The following is an 18,159-nucleotide window of genomic DNA, read 5'->3' as shown; positions in this document are numbered from 1 at the left end:
ACCGGTGTGCTCTATTTATTGAAATACTTAGTCACCCTGCAGTCAAATGAGATTATTCTACCATTCTTTTGCAGCATAGAAATGGTAGGAGGTGGGTTTTAAGTATATTGTAAGGAGTCTCTGAATTTTGCTGATCACCTGCCTACAATTGTGCAGTTTTTTCATGGTTAAAGGATCAACATTTGATTAGACTTAGATATAATTCATATTTCAAATTGTGATGAAAGGCATTTTCAAAATGTTATTTGTTACTGGCATAATCATTTTTGCACAAATCCAATGCTGAATTAAATTTTTAATGTAGATTTTTGTTCAAACTACCTTCACCGAACAACTGAATGCCACAAACAAGAATTTGGGGAAATTGAAAAATATCACAGAGCACAATACAGTTTTCTTTTCTTTTTGAACAGCGACACAGATGCTTAAATGATTTTGTTCCTCGAAGAGTGAAAAACAAGCTCACTTTAAAAGAGATTGTCATCATAAAACTTAGAAACTTTTGTGCTTTTTAAAAATTTTCTTTCAATGGAGGGTTATATAGACAATGTAGTTTGTGAAATCTTGCACACATATTTATGGAAGTTATTTGAAATGCCAGTTTGTTTACGTTAAATTATGCAATCACTTGAATGCAGCTCCGCTTGAGGTGCACCTGACCTCTGTACTGAAATCCATAAATATGACAAGTGCTTAGGAAGTATACATATACACACACACACACACATTAAAGGTGAGATTTTATGAAGTGTGACATTTTAAGTAAATATACTGTTGATAGTTACATTGTATGTTTTAGGAATTTATTCATCTAAAGAGGGTTTATATTAAAATGATTCTTAATCCAAATTCAGGACTCGTTTGTTTGTTTTTTTGTACTGATTATGTTTGTGTAGATTATAAACGCAGTGTTTACATCATTTTGTTTTCACATCAGTGTGTGGTTTCCATTAATTGTTAGGTTAAAATATTCAGTAGATTTCAATTATACAGAAATTGGACTGCAGTGTGATGTAATAAGTACAGTTCAGTATAGTTTTGAAAATTGCTCTTTGGTTATAATTTAGTTGTATTAAAAATTTTATTGACTCAGAAGTAACCCAGAAAATAAGTTGAGTACATGTGAAAATTATAATTTGAATAATTATTTAGGTCAGAACACTTGCTATCTATGAAACTGGTACCAGTTTTATCATTACTTCTAATTGTTAGCTTGATAGAAACTTCATCTTAGGGCTCTTTTGCAAATCTTTGACTTGTCATCTTTGAGCTCTTTCTCTCAATTTCTTTTCCGGATGTTGCTTTATTTTGAAAAAAAAAAGAAAGGAAATCATAGTCACGTGGTTTTGTTTCGTTTGCTGCGTTCGGGAAAATCGGAATTTAAAATTTTAAGAAATAAAACAACTCAACAAAATTCCATTAAGTTAATTATTTCGGTGCGGAATTCAGTATTTACAGCATGCCTGGTTATCATTAATTATTTGACCATAGTTTGTTTCATACAGAAAGCGAGGAGAGGAACTATTTTCTCAACTTGTTGCTTTAAATATGTTAAGGTCTATAGTGACGTAGGACTGAGATGGTATTGGTCACTTCCGAGTTGAGGTCCTATGTGATAGCTAGTAAGAACACATTTGTATAAGTTATAGAGTTCAGATGTAGGAAGATCATCATGGGGGGAAAGAACAAACAACGAACAAAAGGAAATGTTCGGGTAAGCAACCACCAATATCTGTGAAACAGCGTTGATGGTACAAAGTGAGCTAACACGAGCTAATACAAACTTCGTGGTTTCAGCTAAAACGACGCATGTTTAAACTGTTTGACGACCATAAACTGACCATCAGGCGTATTTTTATTACCTCCATTGTTGTGTGAAATCACGTATTGTTTCCTGTAATCAGCCGTCCAGCAGCGGCCGAGCTGCGGAGGTTCTGGCCCGGGAAGGGGGTGCCATCCCGGGCTTCGTGGGCTTCGACACCACGGTCACCTCTGAGCTGAGTTATGTCCCAGCTGTCCACGGAGCGGAGGAAATAGACAACCTGGTGGATGCTGATTTCCGCCTAGTGCTAAGGAAACTCTCAAAGAGGGATGTTGTCACCAGACTGAAAGTGAGCTTGATCTGGATCTGTTCGGAATGTTGATCTGCAGAATCAGACATAATGTATATTTGATGCTCTTGTGAACTTGAAGCGAAATATGTTGTTTTCTTTGTAAAAATTAGGAATAAAAACATCACCTTCGAGCTCGTATCGTTGAGAGTGTGTTTAATAAGCTTGTTCTTCTCAGGCAGTGCAGGACTTTGGGGCCATGTGTCAGGAACGGGATGCAGAAGAGGTGAAGGGAGTTCTGCCATACTGGCCAAGAATTTACTGCAAGATATCAGTGGTAAGTTGTTAATTCACTTGACATTCATACAGTTATCCACTCAGCATAGTCACTTTACATAATCTAATTTGATAAACCAATCTGCCAGTGATGAAAGTTGGCCATTTGTCTTCCTACTCATTAAGCTTTAAAACAAAATAACTATATTTTTTATTTACACGCACAGCAATTAACAGTGTGTACTGTGATGCATGTGAGACATGATGTGATGCATAAATGTAACTAATAGTGTAACAGCAGCACATTTTATTGTCATTTTAATCCTTAATAAAATAGATATTGGTCTTGATCTCTAATGTTTTTAATAGTTGAAATAATTAATTTTTAAACTAATTTTCCAATCATACATTAAAGTATTTCTTTGTTTCTCATTTCATGTGTTAGGACCATGACCGCCGTATCAGGGAGGCCACTCAGCAAGCTTTTGAACAGCTGGTGCTAAAAGTGCGTCGCAGCCTGGCCCCCTTTCTGAAGAGTTTGATGGGCCACTGGATTCTATCGCAGTGTGACACTTACACGCCCGCAGCCTCTGCCGCCTGCCAGGCCTTTCAGGCTGCGTTCTCACCTGCTAAACAACCTGAAGCTCTCAGCTTCTGCAAGGACGAGATCCTTACTGTGAGTGGAAATGTTGGCTTTTCTGCAGAAATGTGGATTCTTGTGCTAAAATACGCAGAAGTGGTACATTGCAGAAATATCCCTACTCTTAAAGGTTTTCATGTAATTTTTGCAACTGCAAACATCAGTATATTTTGTTTTGGTTTTATGTGCATAACAGAGTTTGAGGATATTTTCTGTCTTGTCACAGAATTTTATTTAGAGCTGAACTTTGACTACACCATTCTAACACATGACTCAGATTTACCCCTAACCAGTTGAAATGGTCAACATTTCCATGATTTTCCTGTATTTGCCTGCATCCTTCAGCATTTACACTGATTAAATTTCACACCAGTGGTCGCAGTTTACTAATTAATCATTACGGAAGGCAGTTGCTTTCATGGAGTTTTATTAGAAAGCTATGACAGGAAAATGAGCTGAATACAAATGAAATGCATGTCACCCTGTCCATATATTTATTTGTAAAAAATGTTGAAAACAATATCATCATTGTTTTCCCTGTTTCCGAAAATGCATTGCTTTGCATTGGTCCCTCATAAAATCCAAATAAAAACGTTGAAGTTTGTGGTTGTGATGTGACAAGAAATTTCTAAAGGTCCTACGTATGTAAGACATATAATTTATTACTGTGTTGCAGGTGCTTCAAGATGTTCTATTAAAGGAAACCGCAGACACTCTCAGTGATTCACAGTATGTTAAAAACCTTTACTTAATCTTAGCTTCTGTCTGTTCCTTTTCTGTGTGTGTGCAGTAATGATATATTTTTGAGAAAAAGATTTACTGAGGCACTGATTTCTCTTGTTCAACAGAAGTGTGTCAGAAGAGGAAAGAGAAACCAAATATGTTCGCATGCTGACCAGCTCGCTGTTGGGGGTGAAGAGGCTACTCTCCTTACTGCTTCAGGATGACAGGGCAGCACTGCAGCAAAGATTAGGTCTACTGGCTAACTCTGGAAAGTTCTGGAAATACAGCAAGCACAAGACGCCACAGGTGTGCATTAAATGACGTTTACATTAAAAGCGAGAAGATTCGAACAAGAACATGTGCTTCGTTAGCCCTTGTTACTACAGCAACTCCCTGTCAGTCATTACTGAGTTGCAGTAACCCCGTGTGTTGCTCCACAGGTCAGAGGAGCCTTTTTTGAGATGCTGTGTGCTCTGTGTGAATTCACACCTGATCTGGTTCAGAGCGAAGCAGCACGACTCTGCCCTGCTGTTCTCCTCAGTATCGATGACACAGACCCTGTTGTGCTTCCTCACGTGTGGGAGGCAGTTCTTCATGTTGTGTCCACTATTCCTGTGAGTTTGAACGACCCTGCTTCCTCAGAGCCCACTGTCCTGCATGTTGTAGGGGTTCCTCTGCTGCCATAGTCCTGACCAGCAGAATCAGTTCTGTTGGAGCAGAGTAACATCTAAAACATGCAGGACAGTGAACCTGTCCTGCATGTTCTTTATATGTCTATATGTTGTCTAAAATTGGTTTTAATAGTGAAATCAGTAGGTAAATCAAAGAGAATTCTAGATGTTTATTGGTAGATCAGGTGAAAAGATATTATTCCCTGTTTTGATACCAGGAAACAAAGCAGGGATATTTCTGAGAGAAAATCACTTGAGTATTGCTAAACTTTTTAGTACTTGCCATTAGGCTGTGCAATAAACCCAAAAACTGCATCTCAAAGTTTACAGGACTGAGTTGTTATGTTACATGCTACATTTCAGGACAATACTACTAGAAAAAACTGACTAGCTTCTGACTTGTTTGGAAGCCAGGAGAATGTCTCTTTAGTCTACAAATAAAATGGCAAATAAAAAGCTGCAGTTGAAGGAACTACTGGACTTCAGTGAAGACAAGTAGAGCTTTGGACAGCTCATATGCAGCCTGAAAAATCCCAGACATGGCCCTGATGCAGACATTATCTCCTTTCGCTAAATACTTCAGGTTTGTCTCGCCATTAAAATATATTTAACGAATCGCACTAAATTGTGCAGAGATGGTTTGAATAGTGAAACCATAGGGGCCGGACTAAACTAGTATTGGCTGTTAAAAATCCCAGGATAATGAGTAAAAGAAATTTTGAGGCACAAAAACATGTTAAATGTTTTTTTCCCCCCCAAAAGACTTGGAGATGTTTGATAGATGCTTCCTATGCAGGACATTTTTGGCTTAATTTTGGCTGATTTATGAACAGCCAGAAGGAGCATAAAGAGGGTCTTGTGTTTGTGACTGTATAACAACACTGTGGTCAAAGAGGCTATTGAGACCACTATGAAATGTTCTTGCAAAACATTCTAGTGGGAATTTCGAGATGGCTAAAGTTTGACCCAAACTGGGTCATTAAACAGTCCTGAAGACATCTGGTCTTTAACAGAGGAGGTTGGGGGAAAAAAACAAAATCAAGACTGAAATCTTGAAGAGTCATGTGAAAAAAAACAACAAAAAAACAATTAGAAAAAAGCGAGTCAGAATTCCTCCTCAAAAAGGTGAGAACCTGATAAATACAGAAAACAAATAGTTCTTCTTGAAGCGGTTCTCAACGCAACTCAATCACGGATATATTTAGCATCTCATTTTCTTTAAAATCTGTAGTTTCTTAAGTGTGATTTCTTAATCTTCTGTTAAATGTTTCAGGATTGTTGGACACATGTAAATGCCAAGAAAGGCTTTCTTCCTAAACTCTGGGCTCTGTTGAAAGAAGGAGGTAGAGGCATGGCTAAAGGGCTGCATCCGAATCTCATGCCTCTCCTCAGTAAACTGCCGCAGCAAATCACCAATCCTGACTTGGACTTCTACACCACTTTTTACACCGCATTCCTGCAAGGGTAACTTTTGTAACGTTTGTGTTTCTATATGTGAAATGTTATCCGACGTGCATTTTCCAAACATAATTCCTGTATTTCTGCGTGTTTTGTGTTGGTCAGCCTGTCCAGCGAGCGTGCGGTGATGAGCCCGTCGGAGAGCGCGGTCATAATGACGTCTTTCGTTGAGTGCTTGCGGTACAGCATAATGCAGAACGCCGGGGACGAGCAGCCTCAGGAGAAAATGAGGAGCATGCTCATTTCCCAGCAGGTGTGATCAGGCTGTCATGCCAAATTTTCCCAACTATTTTCATCTTCTGACTCTCAGATGTTTCTTAACAGTGTTTTGCTCTATTTCTGCAGCTCCTACCTTTGATAGAAAAGGCTATTAGAAATTCTTCCCTTCAGAATGGGCCTCTTTTCCTGCTGATCACCGAAATGCTCATTTCCTGGGAGAAGAGGGCGGGATTACACGGTGAAGGCGAGGAAAATGACAACAAGGACGTCTTCAAGAGACTTTTAGCTGACTTCTGGGAGGAACTCTGTCTCCTGTGTGTGTGTTTTGTCGACGACGAGGACGTTGATCTTCAGGCTTTGGAAGGCGTAGCCACTTTGCTGCAGGTGAGTTTGCTTTTGTGCTTCAGTGAAATGTATCAAGCAAAACATATCTGAAATAAGAGCTGGTTGTTTTCCCTCTCGAATCTCTCCAGGTCATGCGCAATCCTGAGAGAATAAGGAAAAAACAAACCCAGAAGAAGAAATCTGTCAGGATGTGTCTCACGAAGACAGAGGAGGATGAGAAATCAGTCATTCAGGGAGAGGGAGTCGAAAAGTTTGCGCAGGCTGTGTCAGAGCCTGTGCAGGAGAAGGCGTTTGGGTCCCTACAGACTCAGCATTTTGAAGACGCCGTGTGCCAGCTGGCTCAGCTGTGCCTCGTGCATGTGAATGAGAAAAACTCAGAGAAACATCTTGTTTTTCTGTCCCTTCTCCTGCAGTCTTTCCACACGCCCAGGATTTTCAGTGTAAGTCAACGATCTATTTTCATTTGACAGCGATTTCTCTGCTGCAAAATCTGGTTAAGCAAATTAATTTATAGTGCGATGACTTTTCGAATGCTATATACTGTGCAACTGTTTGTCTGTAAAAGCGTTCAAACCAAAACTCCTAAAGTGGCATTTTTATCTTCACACTAGGATAGATTTTATCTTACATTTTTACTTGTTTCAGACCTTACTTGAATTTGATGAAATTAAACCTGGAGATGATAAATGGACGGAGGAGAAAAATCCATCAGTTCAGTTTCTGCTGAGGCGTGTGGTCATGTGGCTGGCAGAGGTGGGCCGCAGCGATACCGAGCACCTGGTGGAGATGGTTTTCAGCTCACTGTCCTGCTGCAGCCAGGAGGAGACCACACATATTCTTAATCACATCACCACGGTAACCTCATCCTCATTTGTTTGATATCCAACTGCAGTTTTACCTTTTTTCCCCCCCCCCTTGTTTTTAATGGTCCGTTTCTCTTCTTTCTAGATGGGTTTGGAGTGGAGAATTATCCTGCAAATTATTCAGAGAGTAAATATTCAGTTTTCATGAGACTTAAACCAGTTTGTGGTTTATGTTTAGAAGAGACTTCTTGACTCTGTTTTCTAACTTTTAAAGGCATGTAAAGATCCCAAGACTCGGGCAAGCTGCAGGAACTGGCTGAAAGGTTCGGTTCTGGGCGAGCAGCTCCTGGGTCTGACTGAAGAGCTCTGCAGGATGGAGCACAACTCGTCTGCTCCCAAAACCCCCACAAGCAACAGCAGCTGGACGCTTATCAGCCTCGTTCTCTCTCAGAACAACAACAATGGTAACTCTAGAGAAACTGTGCAGAAATACTACAAAGAGTTTCTCTGTGCTTGACAAAACAGATGATCCGTCTTACATTCTGATGTGTTTAGAGTCTTTAATTGGGGAGGTGTACATGGAGAAAATGTTGGAGAAGCTCCACACTACTCTGTCCGAGACCAAGAGTCTGTCGGACGCGGGCAACATGGAGCCGCTCATCTCCTTCATCTGCGACGTGGCTTCCTCTTTCTTCTGCTCCGTGCAGGATTGCCTGCTGCTCCTCTCTGCTGAGGAGCTCCTGCTGACCGTCTTCCAGCTGGCTGCGCAAGATCAAAGACACACTCAGCTGTCTGGTGGGTCCACACACACACACACACACACACACACACACACACACACACACACACACACACACGTTGCACAAAAATGTCTAATTAAGCTGCGAGAGAAAGAAAAAGCAAATTCATGTTGCCATTACTTTTCAGAATCACTGTTGGATAAGCTGAAGAAAGTGTGCATAGCTGGAGTCAGGACACTGGTGCAACACTGTGAATGCGAGGTCCGCCAAGGCGGCTTCCTGCACAGTGCAGCCGTCTGGGTCATGAAGCAGCTTCTGACCATCAGTCTCGATATTAAAAGGTAAATATTTGTACGTGCATCTTATTTTTTTCAATTGGTCTTTTGCGTTATCTTGAATTATTATTATTATTATTATTATTTGTTTTGTTTTAGCTTGCAGGTTTTAGTCGGAGCTGTCCAAAGCTTAGTGGAAACAATCGTCTCCGTTGGCGACCAAGCATCCTCCGTCCTCAGCCAATTCTTTGCTCTTCTGACACCGAGCCAGACGGAGTGGACCAGAATCAGACACGCCCTGTCCCCTCAGGTCAGCAAGTCCACACCTGACTATGGAAAAATTCAAGAACATCTGCATAGTGATTACAGAGGCCTTGCAAAAATAATCCTACTCATGAACTTTTTCACATACTGCTACATTACACCAAGAAATTTTACTTTTCATTGTATTTTGTTGAAATTTTATGTGGCAGATTTAGGAATCTTTGTGATTTACTCTTTCCATTTTGAGATGATGGATTGAGCAGTTTTCTATCAAATGTTTTCGTTTTATAGCCTAACTGAAGCCTTAACCTTCTTCCAAACTTTCTGCCCCTGACCTGTCTGGTACGTTACTTAATCTGTTGTTGAGTAACGTTAAACAGACTGATCAGTTCAAAGAACAGCTGCATTCACACCGAGATTAAATTACACCAAGGTGTTATAGGTCAGGTTACCTCTAAAGATTATTGGTTGCACTAGATTTATTTTAGGCCAGTAGGATTAAAAGGGTTTTGATACATAAGCATTTCACCATATTTAGAATTTAGTAAAAATATTGGAAACTGTAATTTTTCATCCATTTCAAATGTATTTACTAATTTGTGCTGGTCTTGGATAATATTCCCATAAAATGAATTGACGTTTGTCCTCCTCGAGTGACAAAATAACAAACATTTGAGGGGTAGGAATACTTTGCAAGGCACTGCACAAAGAAAACATTTAGCATTCATGTGGTACCTCCATTTTTTTTTTTTCACTTGTTGTCTTCAGTGGGTCAAATCTCCTTTGCTGTCCAACCGTCACAGAGGAGTTTGTGAAAAACCCTCTAAGGACATGTGGAAGTTCAGAGACTCAAACAGGCTGCCTGCTCACCTCTGTGTCTGTGCCGTCTTGGGAATTGTGGCCCAGACTGCTGCAGTTCTAGCTTCTGGCCAAAAGGAGGCGCCGTGTTCTTCATTCCTCCCAAACCTTACAGGCACAGGTAGAAAACAGGACTCTCTGTTAAGAACAAAATCGTTTTCTTCTACCAGTTTTTGATGCTTTCATAAGTTTGTTCCTATTCAACAGTTTCAGAAGTGTTGTACGCGCTGCAGTGGTGTAAGGAGCTCGATTTCCGGCCCCCAGTAGCATCTGCTTATCACAACCTGCTGGCTGAATGGGGACTATCAGATGGACTCCACAGCAAAGTCCCAATGAAATCTCTGCTAGAGACCCTCTACTCAAGGTCAGATTCACCTCAGGCTTTCTTTAATTTTTCTAGAAGTAATTTTGAATATTATCCTCTGATTAAATTCTTCTCCTTTTCTGACCATAAGGTCCGTGACAGATGGAGGTCTGTGGTCTCTGACTCTAGAAAACTACATTCACACCAACGACTTGGCAGCCACTTGCAGTGGAGCTCTAAAAAGACTTTATGATAGTGCAGACAGGTCAGTAATTTATAAGAAAGTATTTGATTTTCAGTTTTTTTTTTTCTGAACATTCTTAGCTGTGAAATTGTAGCTCTTGTTTTGTTTTATACTAAATATGTTTATCTAATCAGTCTTTTCCCAGTGAATCTGAGCAAACTGAGCACGCTGCAGGTGCTCTGCCCACTTATGGCTAAAGAAGACAGAGAAACTCTGATTGCTTTGGCTACTGCTGGAATAATCAACTGGCAAGAGGATGAACGTGAGACACCATAGCACTATACAGGAATCTATATCTTATATATTTATATATGCAAGTAGTAATTGTTGGCTGTGTGTTGCAGATGTTTATGGCAGTCTGGCAGTGCTGCTGTGCTGCCTGAACGCCAACACGCCGGTTGAAGAGGAGATCATTCAGGCTGTCCTTGCCACTCTGATGGAATGGAGGAACAGCAGGGAGGACTGGTTTCTCTTTAGCTGGTAACTGAAACAACTTTTTATACTAGCAGATACTGCTGTGATGTGCAAGATTTGCAGCATGTCTTTAAAAAACAAAGTTAATCTGTAGATTAGACACTTTATGCGTTCAGGACCATAGAAAACGCTGATGTGTCGACTGACGTTGTTACAGATCAGTTCCTCTCCTGCTGTTAAATTAGCCACATCTGTGTATTTCAGTGACTTGTCCGAAACGACATCTGAGCAGCTGAACCTTAACGTGGAGATGATTAGATTCTTGTGTTGGCTGGTGACTCACTGTCCAGCCGTTCTTGGGGGAAGCCAGTGGGACTTTCTTCTCTGCTCCATGTTGGCCTGGTTGGAGGTGAGACAAAGATTCTGCCTCACAAAACTATTCACTCCACATTCTATCACATCACAACCACACATTTCTATGTATTTTACTTCACTAATAGGCCGATACAAAGCAGTGCAAAAATGTGAAGCAGAAAAACACAGGAACTGAAAAAAGCTTGTGTGGATTTTCCTTGGCCGCCCCTGAATTTATACTTTGTAAACCCAACTTTCTTGATGTATTTACATCTATAGACTGAAAATTTGATTTGTTGTTCTTTGTTAAACATTTAAATCTTAGTGAGATCAGACAAAGAGCGTTTGTGGAACAGTAATTTTCAAAGTTTGCCACAGATGATTTCATTTGAGCTCTGGCTGTGTTTGAAGTTTCTGTCGTGCTGGAAGATGCGACTCTGCTCTACAAACAGATTCTTCCCAGTATTGCTCAGTTTGAAACTCCTTCCAGTTTCCCATCAGTTATGACCAACTTTCTCGTCCTTAGTGAATAAAAGCAAGCCCACAACCTGATGCTGCCACCACCATGTATCACTGTAGGCTGTTAGTTGCCTTACATACTTTAGTAAAGAGTTAAATTTGACTGTAATCTGACTAAACTACCTTCTTCTCCATGAATGGTTTGTGTCTTCCCTTTAACAAATGCTTGATCTTGCCGCTCTTGTAGACCAGATTTGTGGAGCTCATAAATAGTACTTCTTCTGTCATCAGGTTCTCTGAGCAGAGCTGCTGTTTTCTCTAACATAACTCAGTTTTTAACTTTATCCAAACCCAGACTGCCAGTGAGAATGTGAGCTGTCTGTGGAACCCTTGGGCACAGCTATTTGTGTGCGAGAACTCTGCATTGATCGTGACGCTGAACCAGTTCTTCGCGTCGCCGTCCTCCGACGTCCTGGAGAAGCTGCCATCAGAGCTGGCTGGCGAATGGAAAGATTTCTTCATAGAGGGAATCTACAACCTCCTGTTGCCCCTGCCAGTGAGAATCACTGGTACGTGTGTTACCTTTATGTTGGCAAGTAATTGTACTAATTGTCCTAATTTTAACATCTTTATTCACTTATTATTTCTGGTTGAATCAGAGGCTTTTCCTGAACCGGATGACCCTGTGTTCCCCATGGCTGTTCTCCAGTCGCTTGGTTTGGCTCTGACTTACATTCCAGTCCAGCAACTAAACCAAAACTCCTTGACGCCATGATTTATAGCAGACCAAAAGACCAACCTGCCAGAGCCTCTGCAGACCCTGCTGAACACTCTGTGTCCCCTGCTGCTGTTCAAAGCCAGGCCTTTGCAGATAACTGTTCACCACATGCTGGAGAAGTAAGCGTTTTTCTTTCTTGTTGTGAGAATTGCTTGATTCTGTCAGAAAAACACTTGAAGTAAGTCTGATCTATAGTGTTGAGCAGTGTTATAGTTCTCGAGATCGGTCTTGGTCTCGAGACCATTTATTGATGGTCTCGGACTCGACCGCATTTGGTCTCGGTCTTGTCTCGGTCTCAGGCGCTGAGGACTCGGCATTTTATTTCAAGACCGGTCAAGACCCCAAATGTGAAAATATCACTAAGCGTACAGCATACTGTCCAGTTTATTTGTTAACATCTTTGTTTTCACTGGATGCAAAACACACCGATTAAAATCCAAGCAATTACGTGTTTCTGTTACTTCCCCCTCCCCATCTTTCACTCGCACGCGGCGCTCTGAGACATGCGCAGTGGTTTCCTCTCAGCGGCAGAAGATGTCTGTCTAATCGTCAGTAATAGAATAGCGCTGCATAAATCATAAGAAATCCGATGGCCACAGCTAACTCAGCAGCGCTTCACTTTCACAGACGGTGGGGTCTAGTCTAACTTTTTTCGTCACTTAGAAAAGAAGCTCAAAGAAAGGTAAGCTCCGTTGACGTGATGTTAGCAAAGCTAGCTGTACAGAGACACATTATTTGTGATGAAAAAAAGTTGTCACTCACTGCGCTGAATCATTGTGCGGAGGTCTTGACTGATTTGGCGCATATATGGGACAACACTGTGTCCAAATGTCTGCAATATAGTGGCGTGACATTCAGGAACAATCTGATTTTTCTGAACAGCTCTTTACTTAGAAGATAAGACTGGAGTGCCACTGAGAGCCGTTGTTCTATCAGATTACCATACACTGTCAGAATAACGTACATGCAGTGAGTACCATACCTGCGCATTAAGAAGTCCGACCATCAGAGAAGTTGTCAGTTCACCATATACAACAAGTTATGACAAAAATAAGTCATTAAATAGTTTTCAATGATAGATATACATGCGTTGTCATGGTTTCAAAGTGTATTTAAAGCAGGGTCTGGCTGCAGCTGCAGTCAACTACAACACACGGTCGTGTAAAACTCATTATCCTACTTAACTGTTAAGTCAGGATGCCATATAACTGTTAATAACAAAGTGTATGACCATATGTTATGATTTTATGTTGCTGATTAAATAAAATCATAAGGTAATGACGTGTCTGACAGATATAGCCATGAGGCCTGGCTAAGCATATGACGATATGACAGCGTATGCTGACCTGGCAGAACACCATTCTGTGTTCTTGTAATGCTCTGCGTACACTGCAGTAGCTGTCATTATTTTATTTAATTATGTATATTGATATTTTTTTAATTAACAAATAAATAAAACACAAGAATGAAAGAGCACACAGAGCATGCACATTGCTCTTTGTTTGTCTCGATACACTCTGGTCTTGGTCTTGTCTTGGTCTTGGGTTAGGTGGTCTTGACCACAACACTGATGTTGAATTTGCTCAACACTGTAGATCTGTTCTGTCTGTCAGGTTAGCTGATGTTTTGCACACAATGTTAAAGAAAAGCTTCTTTTTGTCGATGAAGGGTGATGCCACAGCTGCCTGAATGTGATGGCGAAGGCGATAACAATAAGTCTGATGACGACAGAGATGAGCCATGTCTGTAAGTGAAAGTGGAGAAATTCTGTTGCCTCATCACAATGCATAATTGAAAAGAAAGAAATGAATAAAATGAAACAAACGTATATATTTGTTCAAGTTGTGGTGTGTTTGATCTCAGATCTCCTCCAGCTGCGCTCATGGCCATTCTGTCGGCCTGTGAAGAGTTGTGCGACAGCATTCTGGCAGCGCTTCAGGTGGGAGAGTTCGCAGTGGTCCAGCCTCTCAGCGTGGAATACTCCTGCATACTGGCTTACCTTCTTGCATGGAAACTACTCCTTACTTTTTTCAAATCCTCCCCCTCCCATGTGAGTCTCTGTCTAATTTCTACTGCAAATGTGGGTTTATAAAGACTAAAGAAGCTGATTTTGATGTACTGTCACACTTTTTTTTAATGTAGCTGCGTGCCCATTATGCTCAGTATCTGAAGAGAAGCTGCTCTCTTAACAAGCTGCTGCTCCATCTCTTCAAACTGATGCCTGAGAACCCGACTTGCCCGGGCCAGGGGACGGAGACAAAGGAGAGTAAAACTTTCTTCACAGAGAGTCTGCTTCTCACAGTTGACAGTAAGTCACTTTGAAACTTTTAGTATTTTGCAAAGCTATTCCTATCCTTTGAATAGTTGCACATTTTAACAAACTGCATCCATACATTCAGAAAATCCTGCTAAGTGTAACTATGTGTAAATCAAATTAAATAAGATCTGATGCTGTGTAAATGCGTTTGCACCACTTTTCACACCAAGTTACAAGTTTCAGTGTATTTATTGGGATTTTATGTGATAGAGCAATACAAAGTATAGGATAGTTAAGTGGAAGGAAAAATTCACGTTTTTCAAAGTTTTAACGTCTAAATATTTTTAACACGTGGCATGCAGGTGTGTTCAGCCCAATCATATATGTTAACGGTTGAGTCTGTAAATAATAATAAAAAAAGCTTAAACGGGTCTGTCTGAGTTCTTCATTTTTTTCTGTGCTGTGAATTGACTGCAGAGAATGTTGGTGTCGAGTGGGAGCTCCCCCACCTGGCCTGCAGTGTGTATTACAGCACAGTGCAGGACCTGCCTGCCATGGTGCGTCTGTGGTGGAACAGCCAGGAGAAGAGAGTGAGCTCTGCCGTGGAGAAGTTCACCAGTAAATACGTCAGTCCTGTTCTGTCGGCCCAGGAGATCTCCTCGGTCCACGACAGCACTCAGATGTTTGACAGCATGACTGTAAGTTGGCAGGCTAAATGCACTCTGCACACTGAACAAGACAGCCTTCAGAAAGCATTTGTTAAACTCCTAATTTGCTCCTGCTGTGAAAGTAATTTTCTAGACTTAAGTCGTTTTAAAATGTCAAGTTTAATAGATGTAAGCTAATCACTCATGTCATAATGGAAAGCGGTATATTTAAGCTGTTTCTATATGTACATGTTTAACAGAAATAGATTTCTTGATTTGTCACCTAGGTTCTCTTGATATAGAATATACTTTGTAGTTTCTGGTGCAGGCTTTTGCATTTTCTTATGTGAAAGTCTTTGGGAAGCTTAGAAGCCCTTTTGTTTGGTTTTGGTTTAACATTTCATATACTGCGTCAAAAACATATTTATCATAAGTTTGAAGTTTACTTTTCAAGGTAGAGGAGCAAACAAAAGGCTGAATATCGACCCGTTAAGCTTATACATTTTGGATAAATGTTAACTTACTATCAGATCACTATCTTTACATGATGTATGAACATCAAACCAAAATTAGGTTTAGTTTAAAATCTACACTTTTTAAAAGTGTTTTGTGCTACGGACCTTTGAAAACGTTACATGGTGTAATTACACCAGTGGGAACACAGATCCCAAAGGGTTAAAGAAAAGAGAAAACAATTTACACTGTGCACCCATTAGAATTTTATAGCCAATTTCTGATCTCTTAATTTTATAAGTTAGAATCTGCTGAGACAGATTTTAGACAATACAGTTTGCTAAGGGCAAAAAAACATGAACAGCATTGAAAATATTTTCATCCAGACTTGTCGTCTAGACTTCCTAGTCTCTCTATGAAAAGCCTGCCATAAACTTTAATAATTATTCATACTGAATGTGAGTGATCCATGAAAACAACCATTATAGAGTTGACATGTTTAACAGGATTTTAGCATCATTTACTGGCTTTTTCAGCCTTTTTGTGATCCGCCGACGGTCTTTGACTCTTGTCCTCTTCTGCAACTTAAATGAGCAGCTGACATGCTGTACAAAAGGCTTCCAGCTTCCCAGTGCTTCATTATGGCTAAGTTTGAGTTGCATCACCAAATTACATTATCCGCATCAGATTTGTGATGTTGGCTTGTCTTGGTGGTCCTTAGGGTGGTGCATTCACAGAATAAAAAAAGATAGGATTTCAATATTTCCATACACTAGTCAAAATAAAAATAACTGATTCCCATCACCTTTCATTTCTTGGTTCTTTTTCACTCTAAACAGTTTTATTTTTTTTTGTTGTTTTTTTTTTTTTTTTTTTTAGAAGAAACTTGTTAAATATTTCCATCTTTTGATTGCCAGTAGGTGTGATGTTGAATCATTAACTACATTTTGTGATGCATCATTGCACTTTAATGAAGGTGCAACATTATACTGTTCTGTTAAATTTAATGAACTCTCATTTGTGTCAGTCCATTAAGTGTGATCTGGGTGTTTAATTGTATATCCGCTGCTTGATTATCTGACTGGAGGACCCCCCTATGGTATTAAGACTATATATAAATATATTTTTTAATCACGTCTCCTCAGGTTAAAGCCCGCTCAGCAGCGCGAGAGGTGATTGCCACGTACTCTGTGGATGATATCTACATCGAGTTGGTGATTCAGCTGCCGCAGAACTACCCTCTGGGCTCCATCACTGTGGAGAGTGGGAGACGTGTGGGCGTCGCCGTGCAGCAGTGGAGGAACTGGATGCTGCAGCTCAGCACCTACCTCACACATCAGGTAGAAAAACAATCAATACACTCTTTTAAGGCACTTAAGACTCAGGTGTTTTTAAAGTGCCGAGTATTTTTATTTGCTGGGATTAGTAGGGTAAAAAACAACATTGTTTGTACGGTCAGAACGGCAGCATAATGGAGGGCCTGGCTCTGTGGAAGAACAACGTCGATAAGCGCTTCGAGGGCATCGAGGACTGCATGATCTGTTTCTCTGTTATTCACGGCTCCAACTACTCCCTGCCAAAGAAAGCTTGTCGTACCTGCAAGAAGAAGTTCCATTCTGCTTGTCTGGTGAGACATGTGATATTGAAGTATTAATGTGCTCTAAGCAACCAGTGGCAGCCTGCATTGATATTGCCTTTTTCTCTTCTTCCACAGTACAAGTGGTTCACTTCCAGCAACAAGTCCACCTGCCCGCTCTGCAGAGAAACCTTCTTTTAGTCCTCTGTGTCTGCTTTGGATGAAAGAAGACGACTCTGTCTGGACGACTGGACGCTTGCATACAGAATGTTATCACAAAATTTTTCCAAAATGCTGTATAATTTCTTGGATTACTCGAGTAATTAAAAACAATCTGGAGAAATTGTGGAAACTCTAGAGCTATTCACATTTGAACCTCCCCTATGTCCGTACTCGGACATGTCTGTATATAGCAATGCTTTTCCTGTATTGCTTATGTGAAAGACCAATGCCCTCATGTGATTGTTTTTATCTTTCCCGTTATGCATCGGTTTGTTCTTTGAGTCCCCCACATGCATGCAGAAAACATTGTTATTAAACTGATTTGATTTATCACAGGAAGTAAAATGAGTTTTGAAATATGAAAAAAGAGCTCGAAGTGTGAAAAGCTGGTTGAAGCAACGGTAGATCCAAGTCAGTTTTTGATGAAAAATTTCCTAATATTTAGGAGTGCAAAGCGACTATCTGATGAGGGACATTTTATCTGTCAGAAGCAGGAAACAGGATAAAATATCCAAATGCACACAAATGTTGGGGCCTGTGTGTCTTACCCTGTGCCTACATCCAACTGTACATGTTGAAAAGTAATTTGAATAAAACATCCTGAATTATATTGGATAAAATGTCCTGATTCTTCCCAAATACACCTCGTACGTTTCAATGTATTGGATCGTCTCCACCAATTTTTGACATCAAACTGTTTTTCTCTCAATTGCTTTTCTTTTTTTTTTTTTAACAGAAGCCTTAGAGATATTAGAACATTTCATGCTTTCCTCTGCTGAAGAGCTTTAGTAAAGAAACTGTTTTCATTTTTCAGCAGGACTTTTTACCTGCCCACACTGCCTGATTTAATCATGATTTGACTGGGCTGGATTGGCCTGCAACCCAAACCCCCCATTGAGAATCTAAGGCACATGTGTCAAACTCATTGCCCGCGGGCCACATGTGGCCCGCCATGTCATTTTATGTGGCTCGCCCCAGCATTTTATAGGCCGATGATTGACTTAAAATAGGTTTTGAGCACGAATTGACTACAAACTACATCTCCCACAATGCATTCCGATTCTTACGAGCCAACATTACGGCTTCTCGCCACTAGAGAGCAGCAGAGTCACCTCAAGCTGCTTAGTG

The 18,159-nt window shown here is 40.5% G+C and overlaps 1 protein-coding gene across 1 annotated transcript; it reads left to right on the top strand.

Moving 5' to 3' along the window:
- Positions 1 to 1,561: 1,561 nt before the first annotated feature.
- ltn1 (listerin E3 ubiquitin protein ligase 1) lies at positions 1,562 to 17,646 on the top strand. The gene is given in 32 exon segments (XM_007556038.2): positions 1,562 to 1,714; positions 1,905 to 2,111; positions 2,290 to 2,388; positions 2,773 to 3,003; positions 3,644 to 3,696; positions 3,816 to 3,996; positions 4,131 to 4,304; positions 5,635 to 5,825; positions 5,925 to 6,072; positions 6,165 to 6,422; positions 6,512 to 6,823; positions 7,029 to 7,238; positions 7,332 to 7,373; positions 7,461 to 7,650; positions 7,742 to 7,981; positions 8,114 to 8,267; positions 8,361 to 8,511; positions 9,234 to 9,444; positions 9,531 to 9,687; positions 9,779 to 9,892; positions 10,006 to 10,133; positions 10,216 to 10,351; positions 10,550 to 10,694; positions 11,454 to 11,667; positions 11,758 to 11,995; positions 13,545 to 13,622; positions 13,740 to 13,926; positions 14,019 to 14,184; positions 14,611 to 14,831; positions 16,379 to 16,573; positions 16,693 to 16,860; positions 16,948 to 17,646. Coding segments are annotated over 32 exon segments (5,304 nt in total). The 5' UTR covers positions 1,562 to 1,672; the 3' UTR covers positions 17,011 to 17,646.
- Positions 17,647 to 18,159: the final 513 nt, after the last annotated feature.

Source organism: Poecilia formosa, unplaced genomic scaffold (genome assembly GCF_000485575.1).
Source record: "Poecilia formosa unplaced genomic scaffold, Poecilia_formosa-5.1.2 Scaffold3, whole genome shotgun sequence".
NCBI lineage: Eukaryota > Metazoa > Chordata > Actinopteri > Cyprinodontiformes > Poeciliidae > Poecilia > Poecilia formosa.
This window is presented reverse-complemented; position numbering and strand designations above follow the sequence as displayed.